This window comes from Cajanus cajan, chromosome 2 (genome assembly GCF_000230855.2).
Source record: "Cajanus cajan strain Asha chromosome 2, NIPB_CcT2T_4, whole genome shotgun sequence".
Taxonomy (NCBI): domain Eukaryota; kingdom Viridiplantae; phylum Streptophyta; class Magnoliopsida; order Fabales; family Fabaceae; genus Cajanus; species Cajanus cajan.
Window position 1 is genome coordinate 17,533,509 of NC_138518.1, and position 25,060 is coordinate 17,558,568.

At 40.6% G+C, this 25,060-nt stretch overlaps 1 protein-coding gene and 1 pseudogene across 1 annotated transcript; both read left to right on the forward strand.

The window, feature by feature from the left end:
- The window catches only part of LOC109817265 (cystinosin homolog), a 65,973-nt pseudogene extending 58,829 nt beyond the window's left edge, over nucleotides 1–7,144 (forward strand).
- A 5,785-nt stretch (nucleotides 7,145–12,929) lies between these two features.
- Nucleotides 12,930–13,898, forward strand: LOC145954785 (uncharacterized). The gene is made up of 2 exons (XM_083069472.1): nucleotides 12,930–13,055; nucleotides 13,566–13,898. The coding sequence occupies exons 1-2, from the start codon at nucleotides 12,930–12,932 to the stop codon at nucleotides 13,896–13,898; spliced, it is 459 nt and encodes a 152-aa protein (XP_082925598.1).
- Nucleotides 13,899–25,060: the final 11,162 nt, after the last annotated feature.

The following is a 25,060-nucleotide window of genomic DNA, read 5'->3' on the forward strand; positions in this document are numbered from 1 at the left end:
TCCATGTTAATCCCAAGCGGGACCCTCCATGGATTAGTAGTTTTCGCAAAAAGGGTTCTTGGAGTCGCCACCAATGTTTTACTCAAAACATTGGAAAAAGAGTTAAGGCAATTGATTTCGCAAATCAACTTAGGCCATTACAACCAGAGTTGGGTAAGGGAGTCGGTTACGTGCGGGGAAGGTGTTAGCACCCCACAACGCCCCTTTCGGGTTCCCTATGACAGATTATTTCATGAATAATAGCTTAAAATTATTAAATTACCCCTATTTATTAGAACGATATTAAGTGAATTATCTACATGATGAAAGCTTTAAACATGCAATGCAACAATCAGAAAGCGATAAAGAAAGCAATAAAAGACGAGTTTTGGAAGAAAACCTCTTGAAGCGTGCTTTTATATATTTAAAAGAACTAGGAGGCTTTTTGGCGCTCCTTCCCACTACACGCTCGCTTTCTCCTTTCCCTAAAATAAAATTTTTACTATGGAAATCAAATAGATTTCCCTTCGACTCGTTCGAATCTCAAGCAAATGGCTTATGATTCAAGAACTTCGTCGGATTGGCTTTCAGAGAGATTTCTAGGGCAGAGCACTGCTCAAAAACCCAAGAATACTCAGCCAGGGGGTCCAGAATAGCTGGAAAAAGTGTGGAATGACGTCCAAATGACGTCTTATTTATAGGGGTGAGGCGCAGTACGGCCTCTGACATCAATACGGCCCGTACTGAAGATTTGAACTACAGTACGGCCGTATTGAATTCAGTACGGCCGTATTGAAGTTCAGAAACTTCAATACGGCCGTATTGGTTTCAGTACGGCCGTATTGTAGTTCAAAATGTGCAGTACGGCCGTACTGAACTCCAAGGAGGCCGTATTGAGCTCCAATCTTCCCACTTCCTTATTTTAAGCTACTCTAAGACCTCTAAACCTACAGATAATCATCCTAGGGGCTTCCAGGAGTCCTTCTGGCTGACTTTCCTTCGGTCTTCGAGAGTCTTCGAGTCTTATTTCCGACCCGGACAATTTTAGGGGTCTACACTCTCAACAGGGTACATCCATCTAAGATAAACCGGGCCACACAATCGAATCTCCCTAACCAAATGAACTATCAAATGCACCATGATATCAAAAAATGAAGGTGGAAAATACATTTCCAATTGACACAAGATTGTGATTGCTTCATTTTCTAACTCATCTAACTTTATAGGGTCAATTACTTTGTTGCAAATGGCATTGAAGAATAAACACAATCGAGTAATAGCAACTCTAACAGAAGATGGTAAAATGTTACGAATAGCCACAGGCAAAAGTTGTTGCATTAACACATGACAATCGTGAGACTTTAAACCAATCAACTTCAAATCTTGCATAGACACCAGACTCTTAACATTTGAGGAGTACCCTTGTGGAACTTTCACACTGCTTAAGCACTCACAAAAGCTTTTTTTTTCTTTCTTTGATAGAGTATGACAAGCTGGAGGCAAGTAAGTGCGTCTTCCAATAGACTGAGGATACAACTCATAACGTATACCCATGTCCACCAAATCTTGTCGTGCTTTCACTCCATCTTTAGTCTTTCCTTTGATGTTTAGCAATGTCCCAATTACACTATCACAAACATTTTTCTCCACATGCATCACATCTATGCAGTGTCTAACATCTAACTTGCACCAGTAAGGAAGATTAAAGAATATTGATCGTTTCTTCCAGATATTTCTCTCAGTTGACTTCTTTTGCGTCTTTCCGAACACAATGTTAATGTTCTTCACCCGTTGATATACTTCTTCACCATTGCGCGGTGTCGAGGCAATTTCATCCTCTTGACTTCCATTGAATGCTTTCTTCAATCTACGGTATGGATGACTACGAACAAGAAACTTACGATGCCTAGTGTACGCAGTCTTTTGCCCATGTTTCAATTGGGTATAACTTGTGTTTTCTTCACATATAGGACATGCATAATGACCCTTCACACTATACCCACTCAGGTTACCATATTCTGGAAAATCATTTATTGTGCAAAATAACATTGCACGCATGGTAAATTTTTCTTCACGATATGCATCAAACACCTCCACTCCTGTGTCCCATAACATTTTCAAGTCATCAATCAATGGACTAAGATACACATCTATGTCATTTCCTGGTTGTCGGGGACCTGATATCATCATAGACAACATAATATATTTTCTCTTCATGCATAGCCAAGGAGGCAAATTATAAATGACCAACAAAACTGGCCATGAACTGTGTTTACTACTTAAGTTCCCATAAGGATTCATGCCATCTGTAGCTAAACCAATTCTCAAGTTTCTTGACTCTGCACCAAATTCTGGAAATGTTTCATCAATCTTCTTCCATTGCGGAGAATCAGCTGGATGTCGAAGAAAGTTGTCACATTTTCTACCATTTTCATGCCATGTGAGGTTTTTTGCATCTTCTTTAATGACAAACAATCTTTTAAACCTAGGTATTATTGGAAAATACCATAAGACCTTAGCAGGGGGACCCTCTATTTCTTCCTCACCATTACTTCCATCAGTTTTCTTTTTGAACCGCGACAATCCACATGTGGGACACACTTTCAGTGTAGCAAAATCATTTGTATATAATATGCAATCATTAGGGCACGCGTGTATCTTCTTATACTCCAAACCCATTGGACATAGTATCTTTTTTGCCTCATAGTTGCGATTAGGTAACGTGTTATCTTCTGGAAGCATCTCCTTCAATAACTCCAACAATTCTGTGAAACTTTTATCAGTCCAACCATTTCTTGCTTTTAAACTAAACAATTTTAAAGTTGCTGATAATCTTGTAAACATACTGCATCCTGGGTATAATGGTTGCTCAAAATCAGACTTTAAGGTATCATACACATGTGCTCTTTCAAAATTTTCTTCACCAACATCACGTATCATCTCTTCTAAGTTATCGTTCATCCCTTCAAAATTTTCAGTTGTTGACACTGTTGGAATGTCTAATATTTCTCCGTGCCATGTCCATACTGTATAACTCTTCACAATACCATATATAAACAGGTGATCACGTATTTCTCCAACTTCTTGACGTATCTGATTCAAACATCGAACACATGGACAATAATATGCCCCTTTGATGGGTTTCCCATTTTCTCTTGCAAATTGTAAGAACTCTTCAACTCCATTTCTGTACTCTTGACTAATGCGACTTGCATTCATCCAACTTCGATTCATTATCTATATATTAACACAAATTAACTATTGACTCAGTTATTCATAATTTTTTTAACCTAAACTACAACCCTAAAAAATCGATGGTAAACTAAAGGTCAATGCCTAAAAAAGTCTCTTCTTTAATGCATCTGGAACGGCCCGTACTGAAACTAGAACGGGACGTTCCAGATCAACAAATTACAACAAAAAAAATTCCAGCAGAATGGGCCGTTCTCCATGCAGAACGACCCGTACTGCTTGCAGAACGGCCCGTTCTGCAAGGAGAACGGCCCGTTCTCCTTGCAGAACGGGCCGTTCCAGAGGAACAAATAGCAAAAAAAAAACAAATAAATTACGGGGACAACAAACTAACCTCAAACGACCAACGTGCTGACACTTACAAACTTGGATACGTTGAATGTAGCCGTAAACGCAGTGGGAGACTCAAGTAATTCAGAGGATTTCGTATAAACTGTGAGCGCGGGAATGAAAATGGGACTTTGGGGGCAATATAGGAGAACTATTACGTCGGATAAGGCTTCGCCGACGTAAATTTACGTCGGCCTTGGTGGACTCCGACGTAAATTTACGTCGGACGTGGGTGGGACCGACGTAAATTTACGTCGGACTAAAGGGAACCGACGTAAATTTACGTCGGAATAGAGGTACCCGACGTAAATTACCTAATTTACGTCGGTCTACGAGAGGTCCGACGTAAATTAGTCTCCACTTATTTACGAAACTGCCACCGCGTTTTTACAACGTCGGTGTTTGTGGTTTGCGACGTAAATTGGGTGACGTAAATACCCTTTTTTGCACTAGTGCCCATAGCTAATGTCGTGGTAGGCCTAAACCCAGTTGTCCTATCCTGACATAGTACTATACTTCCTTGTTTAAGTGGCAAAGTCTGGGAAACTGTTATCGTATTGTGGATTGATATCCAAATTTGTTGTTTACCTAGCAAGCCCAAAAAGGTTCTGTGTTGTCAATTCGGTAGGACCTAGCCATTTAGACTACTCACCCATGTTGTAGGAGATCTTCGAGTTGTAAATGCATGGCAACGCATAAGTTGTTGATGAGTTGAATTGATGTTGATATGAGTTGTATATATGTTGTTGTGTTGTGAAGATTTGATTGAGATGTGTGTTGTATGTTAACCCTGTTGAGAATGATGATAGTGTTGTTATGTTGAAAGTTGCTCATTTAAAATATATGTTGATTCTTTTCACTAGCTTACCCTTGCATGTTTTCATGTGGTATGGACTGCGATGATCATACTATGTATGAGAGTAGGGCAAAGATAGGTTGTTATGAGCGGTTGGAGGCCACTTGGTGGTAGGAGCTGGAGTAGATGATTTTTTTGTAGGCTACCTTGGAGTAGCATTTTGTTGACGTTGTATATTTTTTCTTTGGCCTATTGAGCCTTTATGGTTGGATAAATATATGTATTTTCTCATTGTACTATTTAGTATTTATATTTTAGTAGTGTGTGGTATTGTTCCGTAGTGTGACGGCCAAGGCGGGTCGTTACAAAATTCCTATCATCACGTGGAGTTCGTAAAGGCGACTGTATTTCTCCATATTTGTTTGTTCTTTGTATGGAACGCCTCTTTCATCGCATTAGTTTGGTTGTTGATTTTAGAGGTTGGAAAACAATTAAACCTTCTAGAGATGGCCCTTCCCTCTCTTACCTTGCCTTTGTATATGATCTTGTGTTATTTGCAAAAGCATCAATGGATCAAGTTGAAGTAATACAATCATGTCTAGACCTCTTTTGTAGTAGTTCAGGTCAAAAAGTCAGTGTGGAGAAAATAAGAATCTTCTTCTCTAGAAATGTAGCTTATATAGTGCGGGAGGAAATTAGTAATGCTTTTGGATTTAGTCGCACTGATAATCTAGGAAGATATCTTGGTATTCCTACTCACCATACTCGAGTTCATCGTAGAGACTATCAAGTTGTTATTGACCAGGTGACCACAAGACTCAACGGATGGAAAACTTCTTCTCTTTCCTTTACAGGTCGTCTCATTTTGTGTAAGTCTATTCTTGCCGCCATTCCTTCTTACACAATGTAGTCAGTTCATATCCCTCATAATGTTTGTGATGAAGTGGATAAATTATATCGGAGCTTCTTATGGGGGGAATATTCTAATCAGCAGAAGATCTATGCTATTGGGTGGTATAAAATTTGTCTTCCTAAAGAGTATGGTGGTCTAGGGTTGCGGTCTATGAGAAATATCAATAATTCATTTATGATAAAAAAAAAATGGATGGAGTTTGATAACTGAACCTAATAAACTATGAGTTCAAGTAGTGAGATCCAAGTATAAATGCTTAAATGGATTAATCCCTCAAGTTTAGAGGAAGATGTCTATGTCTAATTTATGGCAAGGAATATGTGCAAACTAGCAACATATCACTTCAAATATTCGATGGTAGGTAAAGGATGGAAGGATAGTGAGATTTTGGTATGATTCTTGGTTGCCTAATGGATCTCCTATTATTAGGCAAGCTAACTCCTTTATTACACCCGTGGAGTTGTTTAAATGTGTTGCTGACTACATCAACGAACATGGCTTTTGGGACATTGAACGTATCAAAGATTGGATTCCTCATGAAATTTTCAAGAGTATTATACATCACCCTCCTCCTATAAATAGTGTAGGATCATATGTAATTTGTTGGGGCCCAGCTTCAGATGGTGTTTTTTCAATAAAGTCAGCCTCTGTGGTTGTGTCTCCAATCAACATGCCTACTCAACCATCAATTTTTCAAGCTATCTAGAAGTGGCAAGGCCCAAAATGGATCATGAGCTTCCTCTGGCATGTTGCACATGAAGGACTTCTCACGAATGAAACTAGGGCTGCTCATGGATTAACTACCACGTCAACTTGCCCTTTATGCATGCAAGGTGTGGAGACCACTCACCACATATTAAGAGACTGCAGTCTTTCTCGTGAAATTTGGAAGAGGATTCCTGGAGGTGATTTAATTATGCAACCTACTAGAGGTAACGTATAATCCTAGATGTTGCACCATCTCACAAGGCGAAGTACGTGGCCCTTTATATTTGCTGTGGCGTTGGATTCTATTTAACATAGAGGAATTCTTTTGTGTTTCAACACTTGTCCATCAATGCTAATCAAATAGTGTTTGAAATTGAGTCTCGGATGGCTTCACTCCTTTCTAGCCATTCTCTTTTTGGCTTAAAAGATGAACCAACATACAACCCTCTCTCTAGTTCTTGGATTTTTCCTCCTAGGGGTTTTATAAAAGTTAATTGTGATGGTGCAATGCCCAATGGTAGAGAGAGTTAGTTCATGTGGAGGAGTGATCCAAAACTCTGAAGGCGGATTCATTGTTTCTCTTACTAGAAGAATGGGTAGTTTCTCAATAATCCAATCAGAATTATGAGCCATTTTGCAGAGGCTTCAACTTATTGTGGATCGTCAATTAAGCATGCAAGTCATACTTGAATCAGACTCTTTGGAAGCAATTAATTTGTTGAAAGACGGATGTACTAGAAATTATCCTTTTGTTGATATAATTCAAAAGATTCGTCAGTTATCTAATATTTTTTTGAGTTTCTTAATTCAGCATATTTTTAAAGAAGCTAATTCAGTGGCTAATTTACTAGCCAAACATAGAGTTATGTCAGGAAAGAATTTTATTGTTTATGACTCTCCCCTATTTTTTCCTCTCTTTATTAGTCTTAATCTAGCATGATAGTTTGAGTTTTGTTTGGACTTTTAAACTGCATGTTGCACCAAAAGATATTGAGATAACATTATGATTTAATAATTATTCATGACAGGTACCTGTGTTCTTTGACGTGATCTTCTATTGCCAACATTATTTGCTATATCCAGCAACAAAGAACATATCAGAGACCACTCCTGAACCTGACAATAATGCAAAGTCTTCAGATCAACCATTACCAGAGAATGTCTAAGGTCTAGTTTCATTCATGAATTAACCCTCTTGGAATCAAGCCATCATAGAGAAATTGATGTGATGTGATGGAATATTTCAGAGATTTTGATGATCTCCTTCAAAATCTATTCCATGTGTGTTGCAAGATGCAGGAAAAATTAATTCCAACACTTGTAAATATTTGTGCATTGTCATTTGTACTTCCCAATTTAATCATTAATGAAACACAATGAATTGATAAGTACTGTATGAGAATTTCATTTTCTTTTTGTGAATTAATTCTACTTATTGAATATGATTTTCCCCCGAAGAAATCACAACTTCTGATAATATCAGCGACTGTATTTATATTATTATTCTATTAGTATTCGATTAGAGATAAGATTATAAAATAGATATAAATTATGAGAGTAATACATTGGTGGTCTAATATTAATTTGTTCTGTATTTTTTTTTTTTTTATGTTTACGTTTCAGCATTTGTCCGTCCAGTGAAAATTCAAAAATGTCTATTGTTAACTCTAATTTTATATAATATTATATCTTATTTTAATTTAATTTTTCATAAAAATAAAAATACTTCCTTAAATTAATAGATTTGTGTTTAATCTAATGCTACAAAATTAACTTATAAATTATAAGATAAAAATTATTTTCTTTTATTTTTAGTGATTTGAATTTTTTTTCAATATACTTTTTCAAATTCAATATTATTAGATTTAATATATAAATAAATTATCAGTAATATTTTTTAATAATTTAAAATAAATAATCATTTTTAATAATTTAAAATAAATGATTTTTTAATAATTTAAAATAATTTTAATATTATCTTAGTGAATTTAAGTTTAATTCAACTTTTTACTAAAAAAAACATGTTTTTGACATTTATTAAGGTGACACCAAACATCATCTTTTGTCACATCTTAAGGGAGCTATGATGGAGCGTGGGACTGGATAGGGTATGTGATAACACTCCATTTTGCTTTTATAAATAAATATATATTTTTTTATTGAAGTGTGACGCCCTCAATATTTTTGTATTTATTATTTATTATTTTGAGATCTTAAAATATTTATTAGGGATCCATTATTAGATGCTAGTGATTGACCCACATCTTTGTCTTATTTAAACTTAAGCTACTTTAATAGAATGTACATCATCTTAAATATAAAGTTTCGTATCCCACCATCGCTGCTCAGTCATTTGTGCAACTACAGATAAATAATATTCCCAAAAACAACTTCATTTGTCATATTAATGAGTTTCGACAAATTCAGTAATGTATACTCCAAATTTAATAGAAAGCAAAATATATTTATGACAATATCATGATATATAAAAATAAAAACAAGAACGAAAATTTCTCACCTAGTGCGTGGAAACCAATGTTCTCCAAGAAAGTGGGCGGAGTAACTTGAAAGGGAAAAACAATCTTATAAAAGTGTTAGAGGACTCTATGTATTCTTTCAAACAATCATTGATACAGATCTCTAAAATTATTCTTTAATTTTTTATTTTAGTTTTCCTAATTTAAACTTTTATTTATTTTTAATCTCTTAAATATTTTTTATATAACAACATGATAAGCTGCAACACTTTATATCTTAGCATTTAAGTAGCTAAAATAAATAATTAATTCTACACTAAGATTATCATGTACTTGTATCTAGACATTCATGTAACATATATATATATATATATATGGGTAGGGTGTGAAAATCATAAAACATGCAATTTCTTCCAATTTAACTTAAAAACATAAAGTCCCATTATGAGATTACAATAAATTCATGTACATATATACAATATAAATCTAGTATAAATACTGAAAACATAAAAATTCTAATGTCGGTCAAACATCTACTAAATACAACTGACTTAGAGTAGTACCAACACAATAAAACAATGTCATCTCTAGCATGATACTTTGAAAACCAATTTGCTCCCTGTACTATCCGTACTGTAATGCCGAGCTCGAGCTCGGCATCTCAACGCGGAGTGACCTCGGACACGCGCTAGGCGACGTCAGCCCAACATCCAAATAGGTCATAAACTGATCTCAGGACCAAGGCCCAATGAAACCCTAATTCACACCAAGGTACGTGCATTACTTATACGAGACCCACACATCCACAAACACTAACTTTAGCATCGGAGTCTCTTTTGCAGCTAACACCCCCACTTGGAGCAACAACCATACCCAGTGAAGGAGGCTCACCAATCTTGCCCAGCAGATCATCCCTACGACCGATCTCCGGTAAGAATATTTGGCGCCCACCGTGGGGCCGATCAAGACAACTCTTATCGGCCACGCTTATGATTTTCACCCAAAGCCATCGTAGACGAGCAACAGACGACGTAGATCGCACGACAAGCATGGACAACAAAGCAACATTGAGAAGACTGATCGAACAGGTCGAGCAGATGTGGCAGCAACACACCGCCGATCTGCAAAACATCCATGCCAAGCACGAAACTGACCTAGTGGCACTGCGTACCACGAATGAGGCTGACCTAGCAGCGCCGAGAACGAGCGTATTCGCGCCCAGCTTCCTCGGCGCCCTTTTGATCAGCCCCTCAACCAAGTAGTCAGCACGAAGAGGAGGGACACTCGGTCTCTCAACCCCAACCGCGCCTAGGGCACCGACTCGCCGACCTGCTACACATCGATCTCACGCACCGATGAACAGGTCGGCCCATGAGGTCAGCAATGCTCCTGCCCAGGTCTCTGGAAATCGAGCGAGCTTTCATCGCCATCCTTTTGTGGACGGCATCATGGAAATGCCTCTCCTTTTCGGTTGGAAGCCTCTCCACATCAACCGCTACGACGGCACGACAGATCCGGATGAGCACATCGACCTGTACACTACGCAGGTAAACCTTTACACTAATGAGGATGTTATTCTGTACATGTGTAGGGTTTTTCTGACCACGCTCAAGGGGGCCGCACTCAATTCGTACACCCAATTGTCAGCTGAATCGATCGACAACTTCGACACTCTGGTAAAGCAATTCACGGCGCAGTACGCCACGAGTCGGCCTCACCATGTCACATCGGCCTCCTTGGCCAGTCTCAGGCAGGGCGACAATGAGTCACTAAGGGCATCCATGGAGCGCTTTGCCAGCATTTCGGTCAATATTCAGAATTTGAACCCCGAAGTCGCCCTACACGCCATGCACATCGCACTCAAGCCCGGACCTTTCATAGACAGCCTGTGTCGAGAAGCTCCTCGCGACATGGACGAACTCCGTGTCTGAGCTACCAGGTACATCCAGATGGAAGAGCACTCCACTTTTCGTGACCAGGTTCGCGGCAAGTCACAGGCAAAGCTAAACTATGGTCACAAAGACAAGATGAAGGTCATTAATGACAGTCAGTTCAAGAAGACTGCTAGGGCAAATAAAGGGGGGAGATATGACTTCTACACTCCCCTAAATGCGTCCCGAGTACACATCCTGGAAGAAGCCAGCAACAATAACCTGCTCACCCTGCCACCTCCTAGACACAATCCCAACAGCGCAGACAAAACCAAGCACTACCGATACCACAAAAACTATGGTCACACAACCGAGGAGTGTCGCACCCTCAGGGATCGCATAGAGGAGCTCGTCCAGGAGGGACACCTCGGGCAATACGTACTGCGACAGCAAGGTCACCGAGGAGGCTACAACGGGCGAGGACGAGGGCGAGGACGAGGGTGAGGTCGAGGTGCAGGCACCCGCACAGACCAACCATCTGGATCCTAGCAAAACGCTGGTGACGTAGTGAGGCCGAGGTAAGCTAGGAAACATGGTCAGCTCCCTTACGGGGAGTTATCAACACAATTGTAGGTGGTTTCGCAGGGGGAGGCTCTAGCAGTTCGGAGCGAAAAAGGTACCTGCGCAGCATCAACAATGTCCACTCCGCTACCTCGACCTCGCACCAAAATACACCATCGATCACCTTCACCGACGACGACTACACTAGCATCTGCCCCAACCAGGACGATCCAATGGTCATCGCCGTAGAAGTCGCCAATTGGGAGGTCCACAAGACACTGATCGACCAAGGGAGCTCGACTGATGTCCTATATTGGCCGACGTTCCTCAAGTTAGACATCCCTCACTCCCTCATCCAACCTCACATAGAACCTCTAGTCAGTTTTGCAGGTGAACGAGTCCACACTCGAGGATACGTGGATCTATTGACAACCTTCGGAACTTCTCCTGATTCAAGGAGAATCATGGTCCGCTACCTCCTCGTTGAGGCCAAGACGTCTTACAACATCATCATTGGAAGACCAACACCGAACCAACTCAGGGCAGTGGTGTATACTCTGCACCTCACCATGAAATTCCCAGGGAGTGGTGGCAAGATTATCTCCTTCCGCGCAAACCAGAAGACAACTCGACAGTGCTACGCCAAAAGTCTGAAAGTCTCGCCATCCGAGGAGCGTCGCATGAGTGACCCTCCCACAATGGCTCATATCACCCACGTGGACATCACTGACTTAGATTCGAGGTCGGACTCCCACGATGAATGGCCAAGTCCCATCGATGAGCTTGATGACCTCCAAGAACGCCGACCTCTTTGCATGGTCTAGTGTCGACATGCCAGGTATAGATGCTAACTTCATCTATCACAGGCTGGCAATTCACAAGGAGGCAAAACCAGTGGCCTAGAGGAAGAGAAAGGTCGGTGGCGAGAGGCGAGAGGCCATCATCACCGAGACGCAAAAGCTGCTGAACGCGAGCTTCATCCGCGAGGTCAGATACACCACGTGGCTGGAAAACGTGGTACTGGTAAAGAAGAGCTCATGGAAGTGGCGCATGTGCGTCGATTATGCCTATTTGAACAAAGCATGCCCCAAGGACTCGTACCCCTTGCCGAGCATCGACAGGCTGGTTGATGGAGCATCCGGGCACGCCCTCCTCACCTTCCTTGACGCTTACTCCGGGTATAACCAGATCATGATGTACCCACCAGACGTGGTGCACACGTCGTTCATCACTGACCACACCAACTTTTGCTATCGAGTGATGCCCTTCGGTCTAAAAAACGTAGGGGCCATTTACCAGCAGCTGATGGACAAAGTGTTCCACCAACAGATCGGGCAGAACATGGAAGTATACGCCGGCGACATGGTGGTCAAAACCACCTCGGCCGAGGGTCATGCTGCCAACTTGGCCGAGGTGTTCAACCAGATCAGGAAACACAAGATGCGCCTTAACCTAGAGAAGTGCGTCTTCGACGTCCAGGGAGGTAAATACCTTGGCTTCATGATCACTAGTAGGGGATCGAGGCCAACCCGGAGAAGTGCAAAGCCATAATCCAGATGTAGAGCCCTCAGACTATGGAAGAAGTCCAACGCCTGGCGGGAAGGCTGGTTTCCTTCTCCCATTTTATCCCCAGGCTGGCGGAGAAGGCAGGGCCCATTTTCACCCTGCTGCGAAAGCCAAAAAATTTCGAGTGGACGAACCAGTGCGAGGAGGATTTCAAGAGCTTCAAAACCTTCCTCACGACTCCGCCAATCATCCAGAGGCCGGATCACCAAGCTGACCTCCTCCTCTACCTGGCCATGGCAGAAGGCGCGATCAACGCAGTTATAGTGCAAGAGCACCAAAAAGTTCATACACCAGTCTATTTTATCATCCGGGTCCTCCAAGACACGGAAAAACGGTACCAGATGATTGAAAAGCTCGCACTAGCACTTGTCGCTGCAGCTCGGCGTCTCCGACCTTACTTTCAAAGCCACTAGGTGGTCGTCAGGACCGACTACCCAATCAAGCAAATCCTGAGAAAGCTAGAGCTCGCCAGGCAGATGATAGCATGGTCGGTAGAATTGTCTGAGTTTGGCATCCAGTATGAAAGTCGCGGCGCTCTGAAAGCTCAATGCCTGGCCGACTTCGTAGCCAAACTAACGCCAACCTCGGTCAATGAACCACAGGTATGGACTTTACATGTTGATGGGTCCTGCAACTCTAAGGGTGGTGGTGCAGGTATCATCTTGGAAGGACCGAATCAAGTTACTTTAGAGCAGTCCCTCAAATTTGGCTTCAAGGTGACCAACAACTAGGCAGAATATGAGGCACTTCTCGCAGGGCTAAGGTTGGCTCTCGACCTCTGAGCACAAAGAGTGAGTTGCAACAGCGACTCAAAACTTATGGTGGAGCAGCTCAGCGGGGCGTATCAGACCAAGGACACCTTACTGCATAGGTATTTCCATCTAGCCACCCAAAAAATCTCCTCCTTCGAAGAGTTCACAATCCACCATGTACCCCGCGAGCAAAACGCAAGAGCCGACCTCTTATCCAAGCTTGCCAGCACGAAGCGTCCCGGGCAACACCGGACCATCATATAAGAGACCTTACATTCACCCAGCCTGGATGACAAGGTCATCAACACCAGTGATGATAGAGAACAAGGATGGACGACAAGCATTTGGAATTACTTAAAGGAAGGGATCCTGCCCGAGGATAAGGATGAAGCTCGGAGGATGAGGGTAAGGTCAGCTAAGTTCGTAATTGTCAGAGATGAGTTGTTCAAGCGCGGTATCTCCGCCCCATTGCTCAAATGCTTGACCGTGCCTCAAGCCGCTTATGTCATCGAAGAGATCCATCGGGGAATATGTGGTATGCACTCCAGAGCGCGCTCAATGGAAACCAGAGTACTCCGAGTTAGATATTACTGGCCCACATTAAAGTCGGACTATCAAGCCTACATACAAAGATGCAAGGAATGCCAGCAGTTCGGCAATACACACCAGCAACCACCCAAAGCCCTCCACTAGATGATGTCATCCTGGCCTTTTTCCCAGTGGGGAATGGACATCCTTGGACCATTCCCCCCCCGTGAAAGGTCAACTCAAGTTTCTCCTAGTGGCAATTGATTACTTCACCAAGTGGATCGAGGCATGCCTACTCGCCAAGATCACCGCCGAGAATGTACAAAAATTCACTTGGAAGAGCATCATATGCAGGTTCGGCATCCCTCATTCCCTCGTTACCGATAACAGCAGGCAGTTCATTGCACAAAGCTTTGAGGACTTCCTCCGTGAGCTCGGTATCAAACACCTCCCGACCTCGGTGGAGCATCCATAGACCAATGGCCAAGCCGAAGCTGCCAACAAGGTGATAATCTGAGAGCTCAAGAAGCGGCTAGAGAACGCCAAAGGAAAATGGGCCGACGAACTCCCTAGCATCCTTTGGGCATACCATTGCACCCCCCAGTCAACAACGCAAGAAACGCCTTACAGGCTAACTTACAGAGATGACGCAATGATCCCAATAGAAATCGGGGAGACATCTCATCGACGCCAAGCTTTCGACAACAAGCAGAACGATTAGGAGATAGCAACCGACCTTGACCTGATCAACGAGCTCAGAGAGGAAGCTCAAATCCATGAAGAAGCCTGTTAACTCCGAGCTTCCAGAAGGTATAACACGCGAGTTCGACCTCGCTCTTTTCGAGTTGGCGACTTGGTGTGGCGACTGTTAGGCGAAGCACGGAGAGACACATCAGAAGGAAAAATTGGACCCAACTGGGATGGCCCATTTCGAGTTGTAGAAGACCTAGAGAACGGGGTGTATCGTCTAGAAGAGCTTAGTGGCAAAGCCATCCCAAGAACTTGGAATGCCACGCATCTCAAGTATTACTTTAGCTGAAATTGTAAGAATGAGTTGTGCATTTTTTTCTCGCCTCAGTCTTTTGTCCCAAAAAACATAAAAATGGGTTTTGGCTGAGAGGGTTTTTAACGAGGCACACACATAACATTAATAAAATGACTCATTCCAATCATCACTTCTTCATTTTTTATTATCGAATGCATTAGCTTAAGTCGAGGTCGAGTTCGAACCTTGACACGAATAATTTTACTTCAAGCCAACGTCGAGTCTGAACCTTGACACGAGATCCCATCCGAGGTCAAATTCGAACCTTGTTGCGAATCATCTCACTTTCCGTTGGGGTCGAGTTCGAACCTCATTGTGAATTATCTCACTTTCAGCTTAGGTCGAGTTCGAACCTTGTTGCGAATCATCTTACTTTCCGCTGGGGTTGAGTTCGAACCTTAAAAAGGAAATCCAACCCGAAGTCGCGTACAAACCTCGGTACACATTATTTTTATCTTACATAGAAATTGAGTTTGAATCTCACTATAAATCGTTCTATCTTACTTGAGGTCGAGTCCAAACTTACCATCAATTGCTCTACCTTACTAAAGGTCGAGTTCGAACCTTAATACGAATTTCCTATTTCAAGTCGAGGTCGAATTCAAACATAGAGGCAAATCGCTTTAAACTAAACCAAGTTTAACCGCGTCCTCACACCACAAATACGGGCGAAATCTAAGCCTAACACATGAGCTCAAAACTCAGAGGTCAAATCGAACCATCAAAAGTGCAAGGTGAAAACTCAGGAAAATAATATATACACAACCATGTTCGTGAGTTCAAAAATATAAATCTGAAAAGAAAATACATGAAATGAACTAAGATATTACAAAGCCCAAACGGCCTAAGCAGAGGCATTATCACTCGAGCTGTCCGGGAGGTCGTCTTCTTTTACTAGCCGCCCAAAGCGCACCTCCTTCTCCACATGCATGGTCGAGAGGTCGACTCCAGGAGCAAGTAGCCTCGCCTGACGAGCTACCTTCATGAAACCCTTCTTGTGCTCCACCAAAAATATGTCGCTCGGTCTCGACGAGTCGCTTCTCCAACTCTGCCTTCTCCGCGACCATCCTGGTAAGGTCCGCCTTCAGAGCGACGACCTCCTCTTCTTTCCCACCGAGAAGCACCTTGTCACAAAGAAGCTTCTCGGCCGCCTCAGCCAAGTCAGCTTTCAGTGAAGTCACCTCATCTTCCAAAGAGCGCACCCGACCCCGTGAAGAAGTGGCGAGTTCCTGCAGCTCATTCACTTGGGCAGCGTAAGTCTCATTGGCCCTTAGAGCAACCTCCAAAGACTTTTGAATTCTCACCACCTCCCTCTTGGTGGCCTGAAGCTCGGCCTCATTCTGCATCTTGGCGTCGCCGAGAGCAGCTACTAAGGCCCTGTTCTCTTCCTCCAGCGACTAGACTCGGCCCCTCATTTTCTCAAGGTCCCTCTGCTGCTTAGCCCACTTGTGCTTCCAATGGTCCACAATAGTCATTGTCCTCTGCAGAAAGACCTCAGCAAAATCAAGGCCTTCCACTAGCCCAACCGTCTCGATCATAGCCTGATCAGCTGAGCTCAGCGAACCCTTGGGGAAGAATTTCTCCGAGGTCACCCTCGCGCTCCATAGTCAGTCTATATCCTCCGAAGCACTCACGTGGTCCAACCGTACCAGAGGGCGATCCTTTCCAAAGCGTTGGGCAAGGTATTGACTTTTGGGGGCCCCCTTCGACGGGCTAGACGATGGTGCCGAGGCCGCGGGAGTAGGTGTCGGGACCTCAGAGCTCGGCCCCATTCTGCGGGCCTCGGCAGAAGCAGATCAGGCACTTCCTGCTCAACAATGGGGGTGCCCGCCCCTGGTACCTCCAAACTCGGAGCCACCTGGACCTCGGCAGCATTCCTCGCCTATAAAAGACAAAAATATCCTCCTATGTCAGAAATCAAGAAAAGGGCAGTATAGAAGGAAAACCGCAAAGGAAGGCACCAACCTCGGCAGCCTGGGAAACCTGCTCGGCGGCCACTTGGGGAGCTCCCTTGGGCGGAGGACTCCCAGTGAGGTCAACCGCGCCGGCATCGGCCGCCTTCGAGGTCACCTCCTCGGTATCTTGAGGGGCAAAGGTCCTGCTGACCTCTTTCTCTCCCCTCTTTCTTTTTCGACGGGTCTCTAGGGGGGCCACCTCCTCCTCTTGAGGCTTTGGAACCTCAATCTCGGCGACATTGTAGCGAGACTTCAACTCGCACCACTTGCTTTTGCCCATTATGCCTGTAAGTACAAGAGTCAGATACGTCAGTCAAAGAAAATTTTACAAAACCTAACAATCAAAAAAGATGATATACTCACTCTCTAGGCCCCTCTCCTTGTACACCAAGTTAGCAAGCGACAAAACGAGCTTGCAATCCAAGGGACGAGGGAGCGCCTCTAGGTTGGCAATGGCAGCAACTTTTGAGGCCTTCAGTTGAAGGTTGGTCGACCCATTAAACCTAGCCGACGCTTGCCGCCAGTAAAGAGGGAACCTCGACAGCCCGCCGAAGTAAAACACCCCATCCTCCAGTGGATTGACATCCACGAGCCGAACCCGGAAGAACTCTTGTTTGAAGTTTTTGTAAGACTGGGAGTAGAGACAAAATAACCCCCCAACCTTACTACCACTCAAAGAAGCCCAACCATAGGGAGGTACACCCAGTTTCAATTGGTAAAAATGAAGAAAAACAGGGAGGGATACCTCTATCCCTAGGGTCGAACACAGGACCTGGAACGCCCTCAAAAAACCCTAACTATTGGGGTGCAACTGGCAAGGAGCAGAGTTGACAAAATTTAAAAAATCACACTCAAATTGGGTAAAGGGAAGGCATACGCCTAAATCCCTGAAGAAATATTGGTACATGTAAAAGAAGGGAGGGTCAAAGGTACTCCCCATATATACACGCTCACCGGGCTGACAAGGCTCAAGCCGGATAAGCTTGGAAATGGAAGGGTCACAAATCCTATGCAATTTCCACATCGCATTGATCTCCATAAATGACTTGAAGACACTGTGGAATTCCCCAACGTCACCCCTGACCCAGTCATAGCCAGGGATGATAGGGAAAGGTTCCTTGGGCTGGTTCTACCCCTTTTTCTTTTCGGCGGCAACCATTTCGGCAGTCACCGCCTTGTCGCGTGCCTTGCCTTTACCCTTGGTAGGCGCAGAAGGAGCAGCGTCACTGTTACCAGCCATCAAGAAGGAGAAAAGATTGCGGAAGAGGGAGAAGATTGAGAAATCGAAGTACCTGGTACTCCTTTGACAAACAAAGAACAATAACGAAGGATGGGAACCCGGTTGCCAGAGATGCCGACGGAGGAAAACGGAGACAAGAAGGGCGAAGACGGAGAATGGACAGAGGAAGGCAAAGAAAATCGATGTGCACAAGAAGCTAGAGACGAAAGAGAGTGAAAAGAGTAAAGTGAAAGGGGAAGGGGCGCGAGAGAGAGCAAATGGCTCCCCAAAATTCAAACAGCTATGACACGTGTCGGAAAGAGAGCGCACCTGACGACACATTTAATGAAGCCCATTATAATGAAGCACAACCATCATTGCATAACCGTCACCCCCATCAACACACCGCCCACGCGTTTCGGAACACAAAGTGACAGTTATGACACATGGCAGCACAATAGTGAAGCGTACGCGAAGGGTCACGACCCCCTACCAAGCTCGGCGTTAACTCCTTGACCCATGGTCTTCGAAGCTCGGGGGGCTAGTGTACTATTCGTACCGCTATGCCGAGCTCGGGCTCGGCATCTCAGCTCGGAGTGACCTCGGACACGTGCTAGGTGACGTCAGCCCAACATCTAAATAGGTCATAAACTGATCTCAGGCTCAAGGCCCAATGAAACCCTAATTCACAAACACTAACTTTAGCATCGGAGTCTCTTTTGCAGGTACCACCCCCACTTGGAGCAGCAACCGTACCCAACGAATGAGGCTCACCAATCTTGCCCAGCAGATCGTCCCTACGACCGATCTCCGGTAAGAACACTCCCTAACCTAGTCTTTTCCTACTCTCTTAATAATATGATTATCGTAGTCCAACAATAAAGAAAATGCAAAGGAGAGCTTCTAATAAAAAGAAATAGCATAGTACTATAGAAGCGATAAACTAACTATACCAACATCTTAATTAACAACACATGACATCAGTCTAAGGCCTAATTTAGCAACATAGGATAACTTAATACAACTTCTCAACTTAATATCATATCATCTTTTTTGTCTTGCATCACCACCATACAACTTACTATCGTGTCAACTTAGTAACTATTCAACACATCAATACAATATAAGAACATCACAACTTACAACTCAACACAACTTAGCAACATATCAACTTAAACAACATTGCAACATAGCAACACAACAACATAATGTTATGTCATGCATTTAAAACTAAGAGATCTCTTACAACACAAATGAGTAATCTAAGTGGTTTGACCCTACTGAACCAACTTAATAATGTGATCTTTTAAGAATTGCTAAATCAACAACAAATTTGAATATTAATCCACAACACAACATGATTTTTTGGATTTCATCACTCAGACTAAGAAAGTCCAGTATCCATATCAGGTGTAGAATAATTAGATTGAGTCTACCACGGTCTTAGTATGCATAACTAAGTCTATGTGGTATTAACACACCGACTACCCTCTAATTATTGTGCACCCTTCCAATCATTACTATAGGACGTACTATCTACATCGATTTTGTGATGCCTTCTATATCATTTTTGAAACCAATGTAGAATAGAACGACTTATAAAATGTATAACAATATGTATCGATTTTTAAACTGATGTAGAATTTTCACATTTACATTTTTCTTTTGGAAAACAAATGTAGATTTATACATGCATCTACATCATTTTTTTGATGAACCGATGTAGAATTAATAATGTTCTAATTAACCTACATTTGTTCATACTTGAATCAATGTAGATGTGTTTCTTTTTTAAAAAAATATTGTTTATTTTTAGGTTCTTTCTATTTTAACTTGTAATGAAAACATATATAGTTCATAGGTAGATTAATCCACACATTGATATTTTGTTTCTTTTTGTTTTAACCAATAATGAAAACATATAATTCACAGGAAGATTGTTCCACACATCTGTATTTTGATACACATATTCAGATCAATAAAGAAAACTAATAATTAAATCATGATAATTTTTTAACTGTTAGAAATTAATAAACACATCTAAGTTATAAATGTCTAACTGTTAGATGAAAAATCATGATCTATTTCTAAATTTTTCTAAGAAATTTTTTCATTGACTCCAAATTGGAAGAAAATTTTCCAATTTGATTTTCAACAATGATGCAACATCGTCAAAAAGCTGTAACATACAACATGACATTAGTTACATCATAATCATTAAAAAAATCAATCAATGTTAAAGTAAAAAAAATTATATTACTCCAATCCAATCATTTGTTACATCCCTTTCAATTATGTCTAACATCCAATTCATCGCATAAACTGATGTAGATATGCTTACGTTTTACATTTAATTACAAAAATGTTGCCTCGCTTTGTTTCTACATCATTTTTATTCAAATTGATGTAGAATTGACAGTAGAAGCTTTTTGATACTACATCAATCACTTGGTAAAGTAATGTAAAACACTGCATATTTACATCGTTTCCACTTAAAACTAGTGTAAATATGCTTATGTTTTAAACTTAATTACAAAAATTTCATCGCATTTTTTTTCTACATCATTTTTATTCAAATCGATGTAGAATTTGCAACTTGGAAGAGTACTTAAGGATTTTGGTATATGACCTTGTATCTTACTCAATTTGGTCACTTATAAACCAATATGGCTCAACTTGTCCCCCATATGATATCAACTAAGGACCTAGAGAAGATTTGACACTCTATTTCAAGAGGAAACTATACTCAATAAGAGTTTTTCAACAATTAGACTCCTAAAGTACCATAACACATACCCACACAATGAGATATTTCAACTTTTAAAAAATAACACCTACCCTCTGGTCCTAAGTCTACAACGTAGTACAACTACATGTATTAAGCATCTCAACACACAACTTCATACAACATGTTATTTGCATAATTCATCACAACACTACTTAACATGCATAACATAACATAATACTACACATCAACATATTTTCCCTACATTCACAGCATAATATTCAACAATATACAATTTATACCCATTCAATATATTCATGTTTGAAGAATCCCTTACAACCGATGAAAATGAGACAAGGGGTCCCTATGTAAACCACACTCGATGCTACAAAACCTATGTTTGGCATCATTCAAGCAAAGAGCATCTACTTAACCCACACCTAGCACTACACAATCCATGCCTGACCTCGTTAAGGAAATGAGTCACTAACTTGATCATGCTTGACGTCACCAATCTTACGTCTGACGTCACCAAGTCAAAGAGTTCCTAGCACAATCGCATTTGGCTCTCCTCAACTATAACATCCCAATTTTCATACCTTATATTAAGGGAATGAACTTCTATTATCAAAGAAAGGATCTCCCAAAGCTTGGGAAAACAACATGATATGACATCAGAAGGCCCAAAGCCCAATAGGAGTGATTTAGTAGCCCAGAACGGGTTGTTTCCAAAGCAAAACGGGTCTTTCCCAAAATGGAACGGGTCGTTCCAAACATGGCCGTTATGAGTTAAAACTCAACTCCAGAATGGGCTGTTTTGGTTTAAGAACAGTCCGTTCTAGATGCGAATTTAACACATTATGAATGAATCCAGAACGTGCTATTCTGGATTCAAAACAGGTCGTTCTGGCCACTTCTAACGTTTATAAATAGCATACTCAAGCACTGCTCCTTGACACACTCTCTGAAGACTAAGGAGAACTAAGAGAGGAAGACCAACCGGATTCTGCTCTAGCTTCATCTTCTGCTTATCCAGGTAAGGGAGGAGTGAGAAACCTCACTCGGGGGTGTGGTAGTAATTGTTGGGTAGCAGGATTGGCCCCCAATCCCTTGCCTGATGCATGCTTCTAGGAGCAGGCAAAATATGAAAGTTTTCTGTTTTGCTTTCTGAATGTTCTGTTGTGTTCCTTGTGTGATGTTGAGTGTAAATATGTGTTTGATTTCAAAATTAGATAAGTTTTGATATGAATTAAAGTGCTCTGTGGGTTCCTGTGGGAACCCTATGATAAATAGATAAATTTCCAATGTTTTCTGTTTTATCTTCTAAGTTTTCTATTACGTTCCTTGTGTGATGTTGAGTGTAAAGACGTGTTTAATTTCAAAAATAGATAAGTTTTGATATGAATTAGAGTGCTCTATGGAGATTATGTGAATATGATGAGACAATGTGAAAAGTGAATATGAGATATGAAGTATGATGATATGTGACAATGAGACATGATATATGAGTAACTATGACAAGTGAAATGATGAGTCCATAAGTTTGTGAATGTGTGACATGCATCATATGCATTTATGTGATGGTGTACGATATGGAGTACATCGTTAGGGAAGGCCCTCCAAGTGTGAAACATCTTGGAGGAGTCCTATGGGATAGTGCAGTTTGGAAGGCCCAGTTCTGCCTGTTTGTGTGCATGAGACGTATATTGTGCGGCTTCACTATCCTGACGAGACCCTAACAGTACATCCTTCTAGTTGAGAGTGCACGGTTGAGTCGGTATGTACTCCTAGACTACTCCAGGTATGTTGCTTCGGCAGCATACCATGTGATATGTGATTATGAGACACGTGACTGGCGCCACATGCATACATTTATGAGTCGAGTCCATGACATCATTGAATGATAAATGAGTGTACATGTGATTCTAAATGTGTATGTGTATTGTTTATATGTGATTTGTGCTTATGCCTTGTATTATGTTTATTGTGTGTGTGTTACCTGACTATTATTTCTGCACCTGAACCTGACTTAGATGTTTCTCACTTCCTTGTTGTTCTTTGTATGTGTTTAAATTGTGTTACAGGTGATCATCAGCATGAGGATGTTGGTGATGAGGCTTAGGCTTCAATTGGGCGTGCTCTGATAGGATATGTGACATCGGAGTATAGTTAGGCTTAGTTTGGGAATTCAATTTCTTTCTTTTGTTTTTGAAAACCTTTAACTTTATTTCTTCTGTAATTTTCGCAAGTGAATTATGATTATGTTTATGAATGTGAATTCTCTACTCTCATGTTAGTGGAACCATGGTTTTATTTCAAAAGATTTATTTACTTGAAGAATATGTTTTCATAATTATTGTATATGTATGTTGGGATAGAGGGTGTCACATCAACCAATGCTCATGGTGACCAAATTAGAAAGCTCATATCTGACTCACGCCTGATGCTAACTATCCCATTCCCATCATTAGAGAGGTAGAGAGCCATTGACTTGCATCACGTCCAATGCTATGAAGCTACGCCTAACGCGATGTCAATTTCTACACTTGGAAAAATCACGATTTGGCTCCAATCATTTGAAACATAACTCCAATTTAGCATGCAACTCACAATATTACTTAAATACATGATAAGCAACTCCAATGTCCAAAAAAACTACAACAAACATCCAATTTAAGAGCTCAAAATCATCAATTTTTCACTCTCAAGCAAAAAAAAAAAAAAAACCCAAAACCATATCACTAAGTTTCTATATACAAAATCCAACATCAAAATCATCTAAAGTAGAAATCAACTAAGCAAGTTTAGCTCATACAATATAGAAGAATTAAACTCCAAGCTTCCCTTATCTCAGATAATCTAAAGAACAATAAGAAAGAGAAGAAACTCGAGAACCCCAAACTTTTTGTATGACGAATTCTCCTTTTAATTCTCAACTCCTAAAGTTTTGAATTAAAATTACAACTACTTAATATAACTCCGTGAGAAGGATCTAAACGCTCTATCAGGTCAATAAAAGGGAAAAAAAATCTTAGTAGTTCTAAAGCTTCTTTCTTTAACTTCTCTCTAAGTTTCTTAAGAAAATGAAGTTATAAAGTTCAAATCTTAAAGAAAACCTTATATACCTTTCCCTAGACTTAATCAACTTTGACCTTAAATCCAAACAACTCTTAAAAAATTAAACTCATGAGAATTCCTTAATCTTTAAAGTTTTAAAACAACTAAACAACAAATCACATAATCATTTATTTAATAAAATTGACTAAACAATCCTAAAACTCACAATTTTACACTTTAGATAGAACTTAAAAAAATTATAAAATGTTATTTAAACTATATTGAGGATCAAAAGTAGAACATTTACACATTAGAGAGATTAAAATAAGACAAAAGTTTTTAGAGAGACTAAGAATTGTATTTGGAAAATTTTATAGGGAACTCAATGAAATTACTTGTATTAAAAGGGAAAGAAGTAAAAGTGGAGAGATCAAAACAAACCCACAAACAAAAACACATTTTTACCTTAAATTAAATATAAGACTATGAAATTTTATGATTTTAAATAAACACTACTAGAATTTCTCTTATTACATGCGACTTTTCCTGCGAATTTTTCATAAAAATTTGCAAGAAACGTTGTTTCTACAAATTTTTCTGCGAAATTTTATTTGCAGGTAATACTTTCGTGGATAATATGTCTTTGCGAATTTTAAATTTCGCAAGAAATTTTCATGCGAAATTTCTTGCGAAAAAAATTTGCAGGAAAGTTTCCTGCAAAAAAAAATCGTAGGAAAGTTTCTTGCAAAAAAAATCGCAGGAAAGTTTCCTGCGAATTTTTTTGCAAGAAATTCTGCAAGAATATTTTTTATGAAAAAATTTAAAGAAATTACTATAAATTCTATCAATAATTCTTCAACTTTCAAATGCTCACAATGAATTCATCCGAAACATTTATTTCCACGCCTCCAACATGTGATACATAATCTTTTAAATTTTAAGATTATAGATTATAAGTCTAACACTCAACCATACAAATCAACTTATAAGGTAAGTGTTGCCCCAACTTATATACTCTTTAATTGTTTTATTTTCAATCGATGTGGGACTTGAAATTTTTTAAAATATTAAACTTATAAATTTAAATATTTTTTTTATTTTTCCTGCGAATTAAAACTGGTAGGAAAATCTGCAAGAAAAGTTACCTACAAGAAACAAAATAAAATTCTTACAATATTTTCTGCAAATTTTGCCATGAAAAATTTCTATGATTATTAAAATTGTAACAAAATTTACAAAAATTTCTTGTAGATTATTTTTCATGAAAAAAATTCATAAAATTTTTTTGTGAAATTATTATCGCAAGAAAATTCACAAAAAATTTCT